This window comes from Ammodytes marinus (genome assembly GCF_949987685.1).
Source record: "Ammodytes marinus genome assembly, chromosome: 6".
In the NCBI taxonomy this organism is placed as follows: domain Eukaryota; kingdom Metazoa; phylum Chordata; class Actinopteri; order Uranoscopiformes; family Ammodytidae; genus Ammodytes; species Ammodytes marinus.
The window spans coordinates 19,784,459-19,800,013 of NC_137235.1; the positions used below are offsets into that span (position 1 = coordinate 19,784,459).

The 15,555-nt window shown below is 39.6% G+C and overlaps 1 protein-coding gene across 1 annotated transcript; it reads left to right on the forward strand.

Moving 5' to 3' along the window:
- Positions 1 to 206: 206 nt before the first annotated feature.
- On the forward strand, positions 207 to 9,565 carry LOC307251626 (voltage-dependent calcium channel gamma-4 subunit-like; the record flags this gene model as incomplete). Its single annotated transcript, XM_080029001.1, has 4 exons — positions 207 to 429; positions 6,210 to 6,293; positions 8,019 to 8,159; positions 9,012 to 9,565. The coding sequence occupies 4 exons, from the start codon at positions 207 to 209 to the stop codon at positions 9,563 to 9,565; spliced, it is 1,002 nt and encodes a 333-aa protein (XP_079885127.1).
- Between the last annotated feature and the right edge of the window lie 5,990 nt (positions 9,566 to 15,555).

Sequence of the window (15,555 nt, forward strand, 5' to 3'; positions counted from 1 at the left end):
AACTTACTGTGATTGTGTCAAACTCGGACTGAATTTGACTAAAGTTAAGGAGGAGGACAAGCACTTATCGAGCAGTTGAGGATCTGCGAGGAGAAAATACATCTCGAGCCGCGTGCGCTTCCCCTGACCAGGATCATGGGCATCATGCGCTCCTCGCCGTGTGCGTAAAGCGGCTGCTGTGGTGGATCCACACATTATGAGACGCCATGGCGTGGTGTGACCGAGGAGTTCAGACTCTGCTGGCCGTCGTGGGGGCCTTCGCCGCCTTCAGTCTCATGACCATCGCCATTGGAACCGACTACTGGCTATACTCCCGGGCGTACATCTGCAACACCACTAATGTCACCGCGGACGACAACCAGATGCAAAGCAGGAAAGTCAGGGGCGACTTGACGCACTCCGGGCTGTGGAGGATATGCTGTATCGAAGGTAAAGTAAAGTCTAATAAGTTAGTAGCCGTTACTCAACTTACTTTTGAACATACAGGTGTGAATTTATTCTGCAGACCTCCCCTGATTAGTTTGGCAGGTAGAAGGGTTGATTATGTGCGAACAGATCATCACAATATATGTTTTACTGAAATAAAACTGGATTCAAACAAATCTTCTTATTGTGAACTCCGAAACGCTGTCCGTTTCCCCCCAAAAAAGATCTACACGGGTATTAGCAACAAATACACAACAGTTTGTGTGAAATTACGACGCCCCACGAATGGACAAGGGTGCAACGTCGTTATCAGTAATTTCTAATGTTAAATGTGTGACCTACTGTATGAGGGGGACTGCTAGGCTACTGCTGCTTGTTGCGCACAAAGGCGGTGTTGTTCGTGCGTAATGAAACGTTTACGTTAGTTTACATCCTAAATGATATACTATGTTTTCACTGAAAAGAAGGCAGACCGGGAGAAACAGCCAAATCAGGTGTCCTCTTTGTTTGTGAGTGTTTATTTGTTTCGTTTTTTTTGTTACATTTTGTTATAAGCAAGGTTTGTCCCTTACCTGGTAATACTGAGGATTTGTCTTAATTTCCTCATTAGCGCGATACAGTTGCTTGGAATTAAAATTAGTAACACTGAATGACTCCCAGCTAATAGGGATTACGTTTGATCAAGAAACTGATGTGCTAGATTTCATTTTGTTAACATTTCTCAGCTGTTCAATGTATCATGTATTCATGATCCACAACACACACGCTTTTGGGCTGGATGTCCAGCTCTTTCTTGTTTGGATACTTTTCCACACCATTACGCGCGACTGCTTGATTGAAGAGAAGCCAAATCAATGAAATAAATCAATTATTGTTTTTCCGGGCTTATACATTATTAAGCAACAAGAAGTATAGACAAAGCACAGGAAGCGCAACATGCAATCAATCAGTTGATCCGAGAAGAAGGCACCATGGGACGTCTTTCATCAGCTCTGCCTGTTGCGGCGCTGTCCACTGCTTCTGGTGCTGAAATCTCTACTTTGAACGCTTTTGTTCCTTCTAAACAATACAGCTGAATGAACCATTTTCATTTGCAAGACAACCTCATATGCAGGGGGGCAAATATGACGCACTGTAAGGTAGAAACAGTCAGTTGCTGACCAATGAAGTAGCCTATTTTCTACTTTGTTATCACCAAGAGGTTCCTGCATAATTTAGTTGATCAGCTTTTCCACACCTGCCTACAGGTGGTAGTTGTGGCACGTTTATGCATTCTAATTCATGTCCATCAGCCAAATAGATATTGCAGTTGCAGCCACAGAGGAAGTTTGTTGTGTACTGGGATTGCATTAATTAAAGGATTATTGTCCATGCCACATCACAGTATTAATAATAATGGACGCTTACAATCATATGTTTCCATGTGACATGAATGAATCGCTCTCAGATACTGCATAAATAGAGATCTACCGTAGTTCTAGTAGAAATAGTTGTGGTTGAGGGGTTTAAGTGAGTAGGCACTTGTCTCCTATTCAGGAATACAGTTACTATAGAGATGACACTTCTTGAATACACTTCTAGTTTCTTTCTGTACTCTCACTTATCTTATAATTGAATTTTCATAATTATTAATAAGTTAAACAAAAGACACATTCCCTTTACCTCGCGATAAAACCTTGACTGTCAACTGTAGAAGAAGTGAGATGTACAGTCCCCTACAAAAGTATTGGAACGGTGAGGCCAATTCCTTTATTTTTGCTGTAGACTGGAAACATTTGGGTTTGACACCAAAATATGAATATGAGACACTAGATCAACATTTCAGCTTTAATTTCCAGGTATTTACATCTGGATCTGATACACAACACATAAGATAGCATTATTTTTAAAGGAACACCACATTTTAAGGTGAGCAAAAGTATTGGAACAGATAGACATAAAATAAATTAAAGTGAATAAAACTTAATATTTTGTTGCAAATTCTTCTCTTGCAATAACTGCATCAAGCCTGTGACCCATTGACATCACAAAACTTTTGCATTCTTGTTTTGTGATGCTTTTCCAGGCGTTCACCGCAGCCTTTTTCCGTTGCTGTTTGTTTTGGGGGGTTACTCCTCTTTAGCAGGTAAAATGCATGCTTAACTCTGGAGATAGACTTGGCCAGTCTAAAACCTTCCATTTCTTGACCCTGATTAACTCCTTTGTTGTTTTTGCAGTGTGTTTTGGGTCATTATCTTGCTGCACGATGAAGGATCTTCCAATCAGTTTGGTTGCATGTTTCTTTAAATTGGCAGACAAAATGTTTGTGTAAACTTCTGAGTTCATTTCTTCCAGGAACAGAAAAACAAGATGGAGGCCAACCAATTTGTGGTCCATAAATAATGGCTAAGCCCCGGGACATGGTTGCCTAACCTTGTAGAAGAAATGACGCTTGTCTCTTTGTGCCAAGCAGACGTCTCTACGAGTGTTGTGCGTTGAGTGCTGACGCTGAGCAATAGTGGCAAAAGAGCTTTTAGAGGAAACAAAGTGAAGTCTTGTTCTGCAGCCAGTCATGCTGAAATACAACAAGAACTCTCACTTAAGTAAGTCACCCCTTATCGCTGAACATGCTGCTGCTGAGTGGCACCAAAAGACGTGATGTGCTTTACAGACATTTGGTCTGACTTCAAATGGACAAATCATGCTGATTTGCTGTGAGCCACCCTCTAATTAAAATGTTTTCTTAATTTGATTGACGGAGCTTCTCGTTCTCTGTGTCATGAAGGCATGCTTTCAGATTTTGTGACTTTATTAGTGTGTGTGTGTGTGTGTGTGTGTGTGTGTGTGTGTGAGATTGAGAGCCTGGTGAATGCATTAGTAAGATGTCAAAGGCGACCTCTGAGAAGCGAAGCTGGGAATGTGATTCTGGATTGTCGGAGGGGCACAGGGGGTTGCCATGGTGAAGCTATGTTGAGTAATAAAAGATGGCCTCCCCCCTTTCAGACAGACGGGCTCTGGGGAGATACCTTCCCTACCGAGCTCTCTCTCTTTCTCTCGCCTCTCTCTATCTTTCCCAACGTCATTCCTTTGATTATCCACTCTGACCTTTTGTGTATTATTAATTCAAACCATCATTTACCGCTTTCTTCTTTTGGATGACACAATCAGGGGAAAGAAATATATTATACAGTGATTGTGCTTCTGTCAAAATCAAAAAGAAGCTGAGTTGAAGAGGATAATATTTTAGAACACGAGATAGAAAAGTGAGTAAAGTGAGATATGATAGTGGTAAGAGCGGTAAAACAGAGGGTGAAAGTTGAAAGAATCTGAAAGAGACTGAAAGGTTGAAAGAACAGAATCAGTAAAGACAGAAGACAGAGACTGAGTCTTGGGCTTTTTGTATGTTTCATCACTTTATCTCTGCTTTTCTTTCATCAGACATAAGCCATTTTAAATTAAAAGATACATGTGAAATTGAAACTTTGCACTGAAGGCTTGATTCAATTATGTTATGTTGAATATCAAACATGTTACAAGGAATTTTGAAATATTTCGGAAACAGTCAAATTATTCCTATGATGATCATCAAGTAACAGCAAATGAGACCATCAGTGCAAATAATGATATTTGTATATCGTTTTTCTTAATGCCTTTGTCATGGGTACGCTCACCCAACAACAGCTGGCATTATAAAAACACTACCGCTTTTGTCCAAAGGGGGTGCAAGAATGAACACAAACTGAAAGCTTCTGGCAGCACCTTTAAATGCATTCTGTAAAAACAACCACTGTTTTTTTGAGTTTGAACACATATTTGTACCATTGTGGTTTAACAAACGCTGTGTATGCATTTGCTTGCTCATAAAACATTTATTTCACAACATTTCTCTGGATGGTTGAGTTATATACTGCAGAATGCCATTTAGCCAGAGGCTATGCTAACTGAGATGCAAAAAGTCACGCAGGCACAGAAAGAATACGCCAGTGATTGCAGCCAATGAGCTAATGTTCACACTGATTTTGTCACAACATAGCTCACCACTGGCCAACTAACTGCAACTTCCCAATTTTTTTTCCATACTATTTTAGACCAGGTTTCAAGAGGCTTTTGGTGAATATGTTTTATTCAGTGTTAATACATTGTGTATCCCGGACACCTATAGGTTTATGAATACATTCCCTTCTTTCCCTTCTTTGGTGGGGGTATTACCATGGTTCATTGCTTAGATCCAGCGTTGAGCCTGCATTATCCTTCCCTCTTACCTTTGCTGGCAAAATGCTATGTTTCTTGGAATCTTACTGTCGGCAGTTATCAAATGGGGGTACAGTATGAAAACTCACATGCTTGTGTGCTTGCTCATCATCAAAACAAAAAGCTAATGGACTTTTCTCGTTTTTTCATGTGAGAAGAGAAACAGGTTCCCTTCTTTTTCAATTGATTTATACAAACATTTGACATCATATGTGTATATATTATTTCAATTCCTCTACAATAGTTACCTTTACAAAACTTGTATTTAAATGGCATAGAAAGAGATCATTTGTGTATCTTCTATTAGGTCTAATCATTGGTAAGTATGAAATGTTTGATAACATTGGTTTTCTCTATCTTCTGATTTTTCACATTAGCAATCTCAAATTTCTATAATTTTTTAAAGAAAGCAACAGCAGTAGGCATGGTTTCGATTGACTAATTGGTTCAATTGATTGGTCCGAATTGTACAGTATTTTGATTTTCAAATATTGTGCCTATTGAAGACCTCAAGATACCTTAAGATAAGTTAACATAAGGTCTATTGAGACCTCAGATAAAATGATTGAAAAGTTAATTTATCTCACAAGAATAACAATGAGTACATACTACCGCTGTTACATTCTTACAGTTTATTTCAGAATGCATTGAAAATCCAAGCTGTGTTAAGGCTAGATGCACATTGATGCCGATCCATTGAAACATCAAATGGCAGGATGGCGACTAAAATCAGGCCTCAGACTTTTAATTCAAAGTCTAACCTTTCAATATGCATAATGCTCCAATGTTTTATGCTCTTAAAAGTGGAGGGACATTTTTTCTCATTGAAGAGAGACAGGGCTTTTTGAATGGAAGGTGCCTGAGGGATCGAGAACATAAGCACCTCAGATCCACAGCCATTTGTCCTCAAATGCTCTCTGAAGTGGATAGAGGTGAAAACAAGACAGTTCTGCACTTGTTATTCTTGACCAAAAAGAGACTCCAGGGTCAGCGATTTGCTCCGCATGTAGCTCCATTACCCCTTTCAGACCGCCGCAAAATCGGAGCTAGTTCGGAGTTAGTTCGGAACTAGAGCCAGTTTTTTGGGAGAGCCGGCTCCAGGCTGTAAAAAACGGTTCAATCCCAGCTCCAGGATTGAGCTGGGCTAGAAATGAGAACTGCCTACGCCAGGGGCTGGGGGAGGGATTATTCTGACCAACCAGACCAACTCAAACTTCATTCCCGCCATATTTAAAAACACCGCTACTACGTCGGGTGACGTACACAGACGTTTACAGTGACGTCATGACGTTGCTCTCTTGCCGGCTCTGGTCAGTGTGAAATCAACCGGTTCATAACTGGTAGGCTGTGACCAGTTTTGAACTGGCCCCAGCACCAGCCTGGCTCTTGGTTGGTGTGAAAGGGGTACATGTGAACCTTCCATCTCAATTGGAGCTTCCAATGTCAGCTCCGTTATAACAACACTGTAATTTCCTTTAACTGCTGTCATTTTGTCACTGTACAGGTTGTTCCTCCCCTCAGTCGCATTCACACTGCATTTCGCCTCACTGCAGGTATCAACAAAGGAAGCTGTTTTCGGATCAATCATTTTCCAGGGGATAATGACTACGATACAGACAGCTCCGAGTACATCTTACGTAAGTTATTGCAACCTCTTCATCTTCAAACACTTCAACCCCTTAATCCTTTCTCTTCACAAGGGTACGTAATGTGTCATGACATCTTTATCCGTCCCCCATAAAAGCCTGATGTAGTGACAATAATTGGAACTATGGCGATGTTGAAGTGGGTTGTGTGCCGATGAGGAATGGGGCTCGGCTGACACGTGCCTTTATCAAACGTAAAAGCACAGCTTATGTTTGACCTAGGTCGCTTGATAAAGAAATGTCACTCAGAGCTGTTGCTCTAAAAAAAACTGTTTAAACGCTATGGGTAGTCTAGGTTATTACAGTCCAGTCAATGTTTCCATTGTGCTTAAAGGTGCACTATGCAGTTTCGGGGCGGGGGGATTCGTCTACATTTGCAGAGCCTGAATGTAGTTTACAAAACACCTGGCACCTGGAACCAAATTTCAGACGAGAACAAACAAAACTGTGGGCCCTGCTGCAACAACACCTACACCAATGAAACAGTAACTTTTAAGGTAGCTTTCTAACTTCAAACATTATTCAAGGGATCCAATTTTCCTGTGAAAGTTTGTTCATTCAGTTATGAGACTATAAATTACAACATTTTCACTTCTCTGACACACCCAAAGTTACATAGTGCACCTTTAAGGTTTCAGATCATCTTCACTTTGCATATCACATTTGGGTTTTAATTTGATGCCATATCCCAGAGCAATTGCTCACAACTTTGGTGTTGTCAAAATTTGTGATTTTCAGTAAGCTCATGGAAATGAAATATTGCACTCTCGGTATGTGTCATGGAATTAAGACTAATCAGGCCCTAATGCAGAACAGTTCATCTGTTGAACCACATGTTTTTTCCCTCATTTCATTCCCTTTAATTCTTTACTTCTGGAACAGTAACTCCATGTGTCAGCAAGAATTGCCATATTGTATAGCAATTATGAAAATAATTTGACATAGTTTGCTTCCACTGGGTTTAAAGTTTCAGAAAAACCATAGCTACATTCTAGACTTTATCATGTATTCTTGGAAAAAACTTTCTGCTGGACACAGAAGTGGGACAGGACATTTTAATGAGCGGTGCCCTGTGGAGTCTTCTCGTAAACAGACAAAAGCTCTGTTTGCATTAAGTGTTTCTCACCAAAACAAACTGTGTGTATCCTTAAGGTCATACATAGGCTTATATGTGTTGCATTTTCACGATCTCATCAACCTCTTTCCGGCAGCTGTTGCACCAAGAACAAATAAATACCATTGTACACCACCTGCCCAGCACCAGACACCAAATTAGCAAGCAGCTAATGACCAAACTGGAGCATGTAGCACCCAGAGAATCAGATATTTCCCTCAGAGTTGGTGGAGACCAGCAGGTGGTCAGAGAAAAGACTCCAAATGAATGTTAATGTTTGTCTGTATTTGCAGAGTTTCTTTCAAAACCGAACGTTATTGACTGTCGTAAGTCAGTAGGTTGGCAATTCTTACTCTTCACTATTTGATAGATAGGAACTTAACAGACAATGAACTAGATGTAAAAGTTCAATATTACATCTTTAAAGGTATACTAAGCGATCTCCAGCGTCGATTTGGCCAACGTTTGTTTATGTTTATAGGCAATTAACAACTAGGAATAATTGAACGATTCAACCATTATCTTGTATATTTAAAGTGATGAAGATCTTGATACGTATTGACAAGAAGGCTTCACTGTTTCTTTGTGTGGTGGATGAACAGGTATAGTGCGTGCATCGAGCCTGTTCCCCATTCTCAGCACCATTCTGCTGATGCTGGGGGGCCTGTGTGTCGGGGTTGGACGCATCTACAGCGACAAGAACAACATCTTGCTCAGTGCTGGCATCCTGTTTGTGGCTGCGGGTAGGTTGATACCAAGACTATGCACACAGATAAACAGAAACTGATGCTGCAAAGCGTTTTCCCTTCGGTGTCTGTGCAAAGTTTCCTCCTGTTCTTTGCAAGTTACTCCATTTTCTTTAAACAACACAATATATGTCCCTTTTCCCTATGGCATATTTAGTTGTGTTTTTAAATAACTCATAGTACAGGTTTCTTGAACCCTCTTTAGCCCATCTTCCCTTTCCCCTTTGAATCAATTTTTTTTTAGCAATTGGCAGTGACGAATAATGGTGTGTGAATATGTAAAGAGAATGGAAAAGAAAGGTGGAAATCTGCCGAGAAGGGTGTTAATATATTCATGGCAACACCTCCAGAGGAATAGACCCAATTTGTACGGATGACGTAGAGGAGGTGTGAAAGGGGGTACAGGGTGTGTGAACACAGACTCAATCCGCCTCTCGATGAACACATACAGCCATGTGACAAAAGAACAATGATAAAAAATTATCTTGTAGTGTAATCTGATATATCATCCACTTAAAGATGCTACGAGGAACTTTTAAATGTTTCATTTTCCTCTGATGATCATAAATGACATGTAACAGCAAACGAGACCATCAGTGCAAAGAATGCTATTTTTATATGTTTTTTCTTAATGCCATGGTTCCCTTGCCCTGGAACTATAGCTGGCATAGTAATAAAACTACCGCTTTTGTCCAAAGGGGGTGCAAGAATTAACAAAAACTGAAAGTTCCTCAGAGCACCTTTAAGTGCCTAAAGCTTTAACAAGTTACAGCCTTACACTTTTCTTTCATCTTTCCTCTTGAGTCTCTTCATCTCTACCTCTCTACCTTCATCTCTTCCTTTCTTCAGGCCTGAGCAACATCATCGGCATCATTGTCTACATCTCCAGCAACGCCGGGGACCCCAGTGACAAGAAGGACGAGGACAAGAAGAACCACTACAACTACGGCTGGTCCTTTTACTTCGGCGCCCTGTCCTTCATCGTTGCGGAATCGGTGGGCGTTCTGGCCATCAACATATACATCGAGAAAAACAAAGAGACGCGCTGCAGAGCACTACGCGACTTCATCAAAACCAGCGTGTCTTCCTCGCCGTACGCTCGTATCCCAAGTTACCGCTACAGACGAAGGCGCTCACGTTCCAGTTCTAGGTCGACTGACCCTTCCCGCGAGCCGTCCCCAGTGGGGGCCAAGAGCAGGGGAGGCAGTAGCGGAGGAGGAGGAGGGTTAGGGATGGGTTTGCCAATGGGGGATATATCGCTGTACGCACTCTGTAGGGACCCTATGAAGGGCGGAAGTGGGAACGCACGGGCCTACAGTCCAGAGAGGGATTTTTTACAAGTGCACAACTGCTTCCAGAAAGATGCGAAGGATGGAGTGAACAGGAGGACCACGCCTGTATGAGATCAGCAGGTTTTATTTGGCTGTGTGGAACAATCAGCTCCATGTAACACATTCTAATGTCGAACAGTTGATGAGAAAAAGGGCGAGTCCTCCCGTGGGGCATTTCCAGGCAGCAGCGATGATGACAAAAGGTCGATTGTTTTTTCAGTGCATCCCTCTGCGACGGAAAAGTGCCAATCTGTGTTTCATTTGGAGAAATAGGAGAAATTATATCCAAACTGTTTCCTATGATATTATGACTCAATGTCTACTAATATTTGAAGTAAAGTTGAAAATGTGATACTCCTACATAATATTTCTGTAAGAGTTCCACTCTTACAGAAAAGACAATTTTGTATTTGTTCTGTTATCTTTTAAACTATTGTCACTTAAGACCTTTTGTAGACTTGATGCCCAATATGTTGAAGATTCTAAAATATCCATAACTTCAGGTAATTCTGTTTTTTTCTTCTTAATTAGCAGTAAAGTGTTTTTAGAAATGAACTCATTTCTTGTTTGCCTCAAAAATTGTCTGCTAAAATGAAGTGAAATGTATGATGGTTTGAATAGTATTGTGCTGTATTTGTTTGCAATTTAACAACTGGTGCTAACCTAATCTGTACACCTTTGATACTCTAAAGCCTTCACAACTGCCATTTAGATCATTTGACTGTTTTCCAGTAACCTCTCTCAAGCTTGTGTGTAATTCATGTGATAAATATACGTGTTGCAGTATGTGAAATGTTTGCAATGAAACACTGCCGCACAATGACACATTCCTACTGTGAAGATAGATTTCTGTAAATATACGTTTTACAGGCCTAATGTACAGACTCTCTCCCCATACGCTCAGGGACAATGTGTGGAACAAATTAATTTACTTTCAGGGATGTAGAGCATGAGAGAGAAAAAAATATAGAGGTGAGATCACGCTGTATGTGTTGCTGTTAATTAACCTGAATGGTGTTCCTGCATTGACTGTGTTTGTTTTACAAAAGGTTTTTGTCTGGTATAGATTTTTGTATTGTGCCGCAAAAACAAATAAACTATTAGCCGATGTATAACTCAACATTATTATTATTATTTAAAAAATGTTTTGCATGTCTGTTCTCTTACTGCTCCATGCCAATACAAATAGTTTTTTTAAATAATAATTTTTAAGGGTTTGACAACATGACAGTTTTGTGAAATGATATGTGAATTTCACTGTACTGCATGACAGATATTGGAAATTTGCACTGTTATAGCATTCTTGTGATTTGGTCCAGTGGTAAATGCAAAACCTTTAAAGATTGTCTTTTTCTACTATGTAAACAAGACACAATGCAAATACAACAGTACAATGAAAACAACATGAAAAATGAACACAATGATCACATTACAAAAAAATTAAAAAACTAAAGAGGGAAGGACAGCCTAGATCACAGCACACCAATTTCAAAAACCACAAATGTTGGATTATAGAGATGGATTGGCAGGTACATCAAGTTCAAAGCTGCTGCTTATGCTTGTTGAGAAGTAAACCTAAGCTACTGAAGGATTGTTTCTTGGATTGGTTTAGTTCTGTCCTTGTTCTGTTGCTATGAATCTGTCTAGGTATCTGTTGACAAATTAAGCCACTGCTTGATAAATGAACACAATCATCTATTGCATGTCTATGTGCTTTCCTCACAGAATACCAAATAGTAGTTTGTGTGTTCTGTGAACTAAATGAAGGCCTTCCTAAATTAATTGGGTTTTAGTTGCAGAACTTGGAAAATGTGTGTTGTTGCATATGTTATGTGGATTGAAACTAGATATTGTGTTTGTCAATCAAGATAACCATTAGTCACGGCAGATGTGAAAAAAAAACTAAAACTACTTATACATGTACGAAAAAATAATATATGCACACAGAGCATTTGCTTTTCTTTATAGAGGAAGTCATTTTTTGCTAATGACATTGGGTTGATGGGCCCGTAGTGCTCTGCTAAGAAAACGGCATGGCAGACAGTCAGGCAACCACCGGGTGTTAGAGGAAATTGGCATCAGCCAACTTAATGCTTGACTGAACTAACAGGCCCCCAAATGCTCATGCAGACTTGTAGAAGCTTGTCTCCAAGTCCCCAAACTAGAGCTGGTGCAACGTGGGTGTAGTGTGCAGAAGGGCAAGTAGATGTTCAGATTACTCATTCTTGGTTAAGCACACGCTTGAATGGGATCCATGTCAGCTTCGTGGTTTGTTTCCTTTTTGAATATTTTTAGCAGCACTTGGTCTAATTTCTGTTGTTGTTGTGTGAATCACTGTCACAGCGGTTGCCATGTGTATTTAAACATACACTGGCATGAGAGGGCGTGTAGTCTCTCTGTTCTCCCAGTCTCTAGCCGTCATTCAAGTCTTTGAGGTGGAGAAGGGGAGGCCTTGATTAAGAATAGGCTTATTTTCATTCTGCATTTGTGTGATACTATACAGTATATCATTGCTTTGCCAATCTGATCTGATGACTTGGTCTCCCCTATTGCAGCCCTGAATGGTAGCGATTATTCTACCCCCCTCTCCTCAGTCCAGCTCACCCTGTGCTGTTAAGCTGTGCACATTTGAAAGCCGTCAACCTTTGCAGGTATTTTCATCTACAATGAAGTCCTACCCCCACCCACCGTCCCTCCAGTGCCAGTCGACAGAACTAGCCGCTTGTTAGTATTGCTACAACACTGTGCAGCACACATACAACAGTGCTCCGGGATCTCAACTCAGGTTCTATCTTTGTAACCTGATTTGTTGGCGGGACAACTGGATCAGCAGTTCATACTACAGCTGTCTTTGTACTAAACCCGATACAGCGGCTGCCATAACAACGGATTTACAGCTGGCAACGATTTATAAAAGCAATTAAGCGGCTATTATCAGTCAGTAAAACCTACTCAAAGATATTTTGGATGGAAGAATGAAAAAGGTTCTTTGTTGGGGGGTGAATTGGGAATACATTCCGTATAAATTTTCTTTCATGAAATAATGACTTAACCTGTCATCTTTATTTGAAAGACTTTGTAAAGGTATTTTCTAGACACATATTAGTTGTGCTATCGAGAACATTTTGGCCTTTTTTTTCTTTTCTAAAACCAATGATGTCTGATTGTTTACTATAAAGTCTGACTTGTTTGATATCATGTCATCAAGTCACCAGTGTTGAGAGCGACCCCATACACAATGTTGATGCTTGAAGAGGCGTTTCATTTATTTTTTAAATACGAGGGACTCACTGTTTTACGTCAGCAGTACATAATAATTGAATGTGATGTAATCTTTATACTGTCTATATCTTTATACTCTCAACATGTACTTAGAGGATAAGGGATGAATGTTAAAGCCAGATGCGATTTCCTCCTGAGAGAGCCCATCTCCACAGGCTTTCCCTTTTCTCCTGAGTCCTTTTTGAAAATGTAAAATGGCTGACATTTCTCCCAGCAGGAGGGTTGATTCCCACTCCCTGTTGATATTGGTGCCATACTGTCAATCCAGAAACCACAGGCATCCGTTCGCATGACATCTGTTTCTGTGCTAAGACTGGTTTTAGCCAGCAGCAGTTGGAACGAGACCCTTATCATCTGCTATGACACACGGAAAAAATAACGACATGGTGGATATCCAATTATTTTACAATGAATGCCGAAATGCTGCATATCTGATAACAAGCAACCATCCCTTGCTGTAAAACTGTAACTATAAGCCTTTAAAGACGCCAGACAGGAGGAGGGCATACCTCTCCTGCTGATATAAAAAGGATGTTTTGGCCTGCCCTATTAAACACAAACAAAAAAGAAAAGTGAAATGTCAAAATTATAAAGGGCAAATGCAACTGTAAATAACATGTTTTGATATTCAACAACGAGTGTTGCCAGAAAAGCATTGAAGTTTCCGTTACAATTTAAGTTAACAAATAACCACAACACAAAGTGTGTATGATATTGGGGCAACTGGGTGGATACAATTACAGCTTTAAAATGGTTTATTGTTACAGATCATTTGGGCCCTTTGAGACAATGTATTGGTTCTGTCAGAATTTAATGAAAGTCATATTTGTAAGATTGATGTAAGGACATTTATTTTGCATTCTTTTAAGTAATTTATCTATAAATGTGCTCCATATGATCTTATACTTACATAGTCTGTTTGATTTGACGACTTGTATGTTTGGTGAAATAATAGAATAGGCTATATAAAAATATAATATAATATATTGTACAACCAAGCCTGTAAATACAAAGTGTCTTTAATTATTTCCATTAAAGGTTTGTAATGTATCAATTTGCCAATAAATTACTCTGAAATAAAAAGAGTGAAAGGAAATTGAACATCTGTTTGATTTGCTTTAACTTCTATTACGTGAAGTAACTGGCCATTATTGTCATGAACATAAAACTCATACTACATGAATACAGTGTCTTGGAAACGCTGAACACTGATAAACAATTTTTCCTATCATTACATATTTGATAAGAAAAAAATATTTATATAGTTTCTGAGCTGAGACAGTCAAATAACTGTTGTAGTCCTTCACGTTTTATAAAAAGTGTTTCTTATGGAAAGCTAATTATATATTCCTAAACTGTCTACTGTATATTCTATATATTACTTGCATTATTTAGTTAACAAATATTTTATTGAATTTACGACCAAACTAAAATTATTCGAATTGTTTGAGTTTGCTCCCCTCACCTTAGATGAACCTCCGCTCATTAAACATTCAGGAATACACCTGCCATAAATCAGGTAGACGAGGCATTTCAGAGGTGCAACTCTAAGACCAGGTAGTAAAGATATATTGACTAGCACAGGTACAAGGCCAAGTCAGAAGTGTCTCATTGTGGTGTCCTATATCCCAATAAATACCAATTGTCATTGTCAGTAAATGCCGGGTGTGAGGGTGCGGATGCACCCTGGACAGGTCTATTCAGGGGTATTTATATGCAGACTCAACACATACAGTAAACAACCCTATATGGCAGGGGAAGACACCTGTGCACAAAATACAAGTAGTCAGATAATTTACCTACATTTTTTTTTCTGTGAGCTGACAGTATACTAACCAAGCACACAAGTTATCAAGTTTGTGAAACACATTGGTTTCATACAAACACTTTCTCAGTGTCCTCATTCTTCCTCTGGGTCACACTCAGCCGCTTTCACAATGTGTCATATCAATTTATGCTGATGACACATAAATGTATTTCTCGGTTAAACCCAATGACTTTAATCAAATTTCCTCCCTCCATCACTGCTATAGCTGCCACCAAAGATTGGATGCCTCTCAATTTCTTCCACTTAAACCCAAACTATAACTATAAACCATAAACTAAAATGAGTTTAATTGGACCTGAAAACTGCGTCACTGCTGTTGATCAATTTGTTTAAAGCATCTTTTAAAATCCCACCTTCATACAGTAGCCTACTTGAAGAGCGCTATCCCCCTTTGTGCTGGGTTTCTATGTTGTAATTGTGTTTATTTTTATTTATTCGTTCACGTGTATAAACACATGTGGGTGAAGCACTTTGTAACTCTGTGTTTTAAAACATGCTTTAGTAATAACTTACTTACTTACTAACTTTTAATGTCATGCCCAAATGCAGTGTGTGCCTTTTATCATTAATGGCCCCTGTTTGCAATGTGCTGTGGAATTTATTGTAAAGCGGAGTGCTCATGATGCCATATTTTAGCAGGTAAAAAGGTTTTATGGTGTCACTGCTCTAAGCAGCCAGTGAGACCTCCCTCATTATACATAGTTAGCTCGTCATGTGTTAAATGTTATACTTTGCTGCAGTGAGTACTCTATGACTTTCACTGGCGTCTGTGTTAACATAGGATGTAAGTGGGTCAAATTCTCTTAAATAGACCTCAAAGTGGGACAAAGCTTGAATAAGATTGAACAGAGGTGAACTACCAGGATTTACAATAGAAGGGTTATCAAAGGGATTAGCACACGTTTTGGGGTTTTCTTATAATTTCAAGTACGTTTTTTTTTCTCTATTTTAT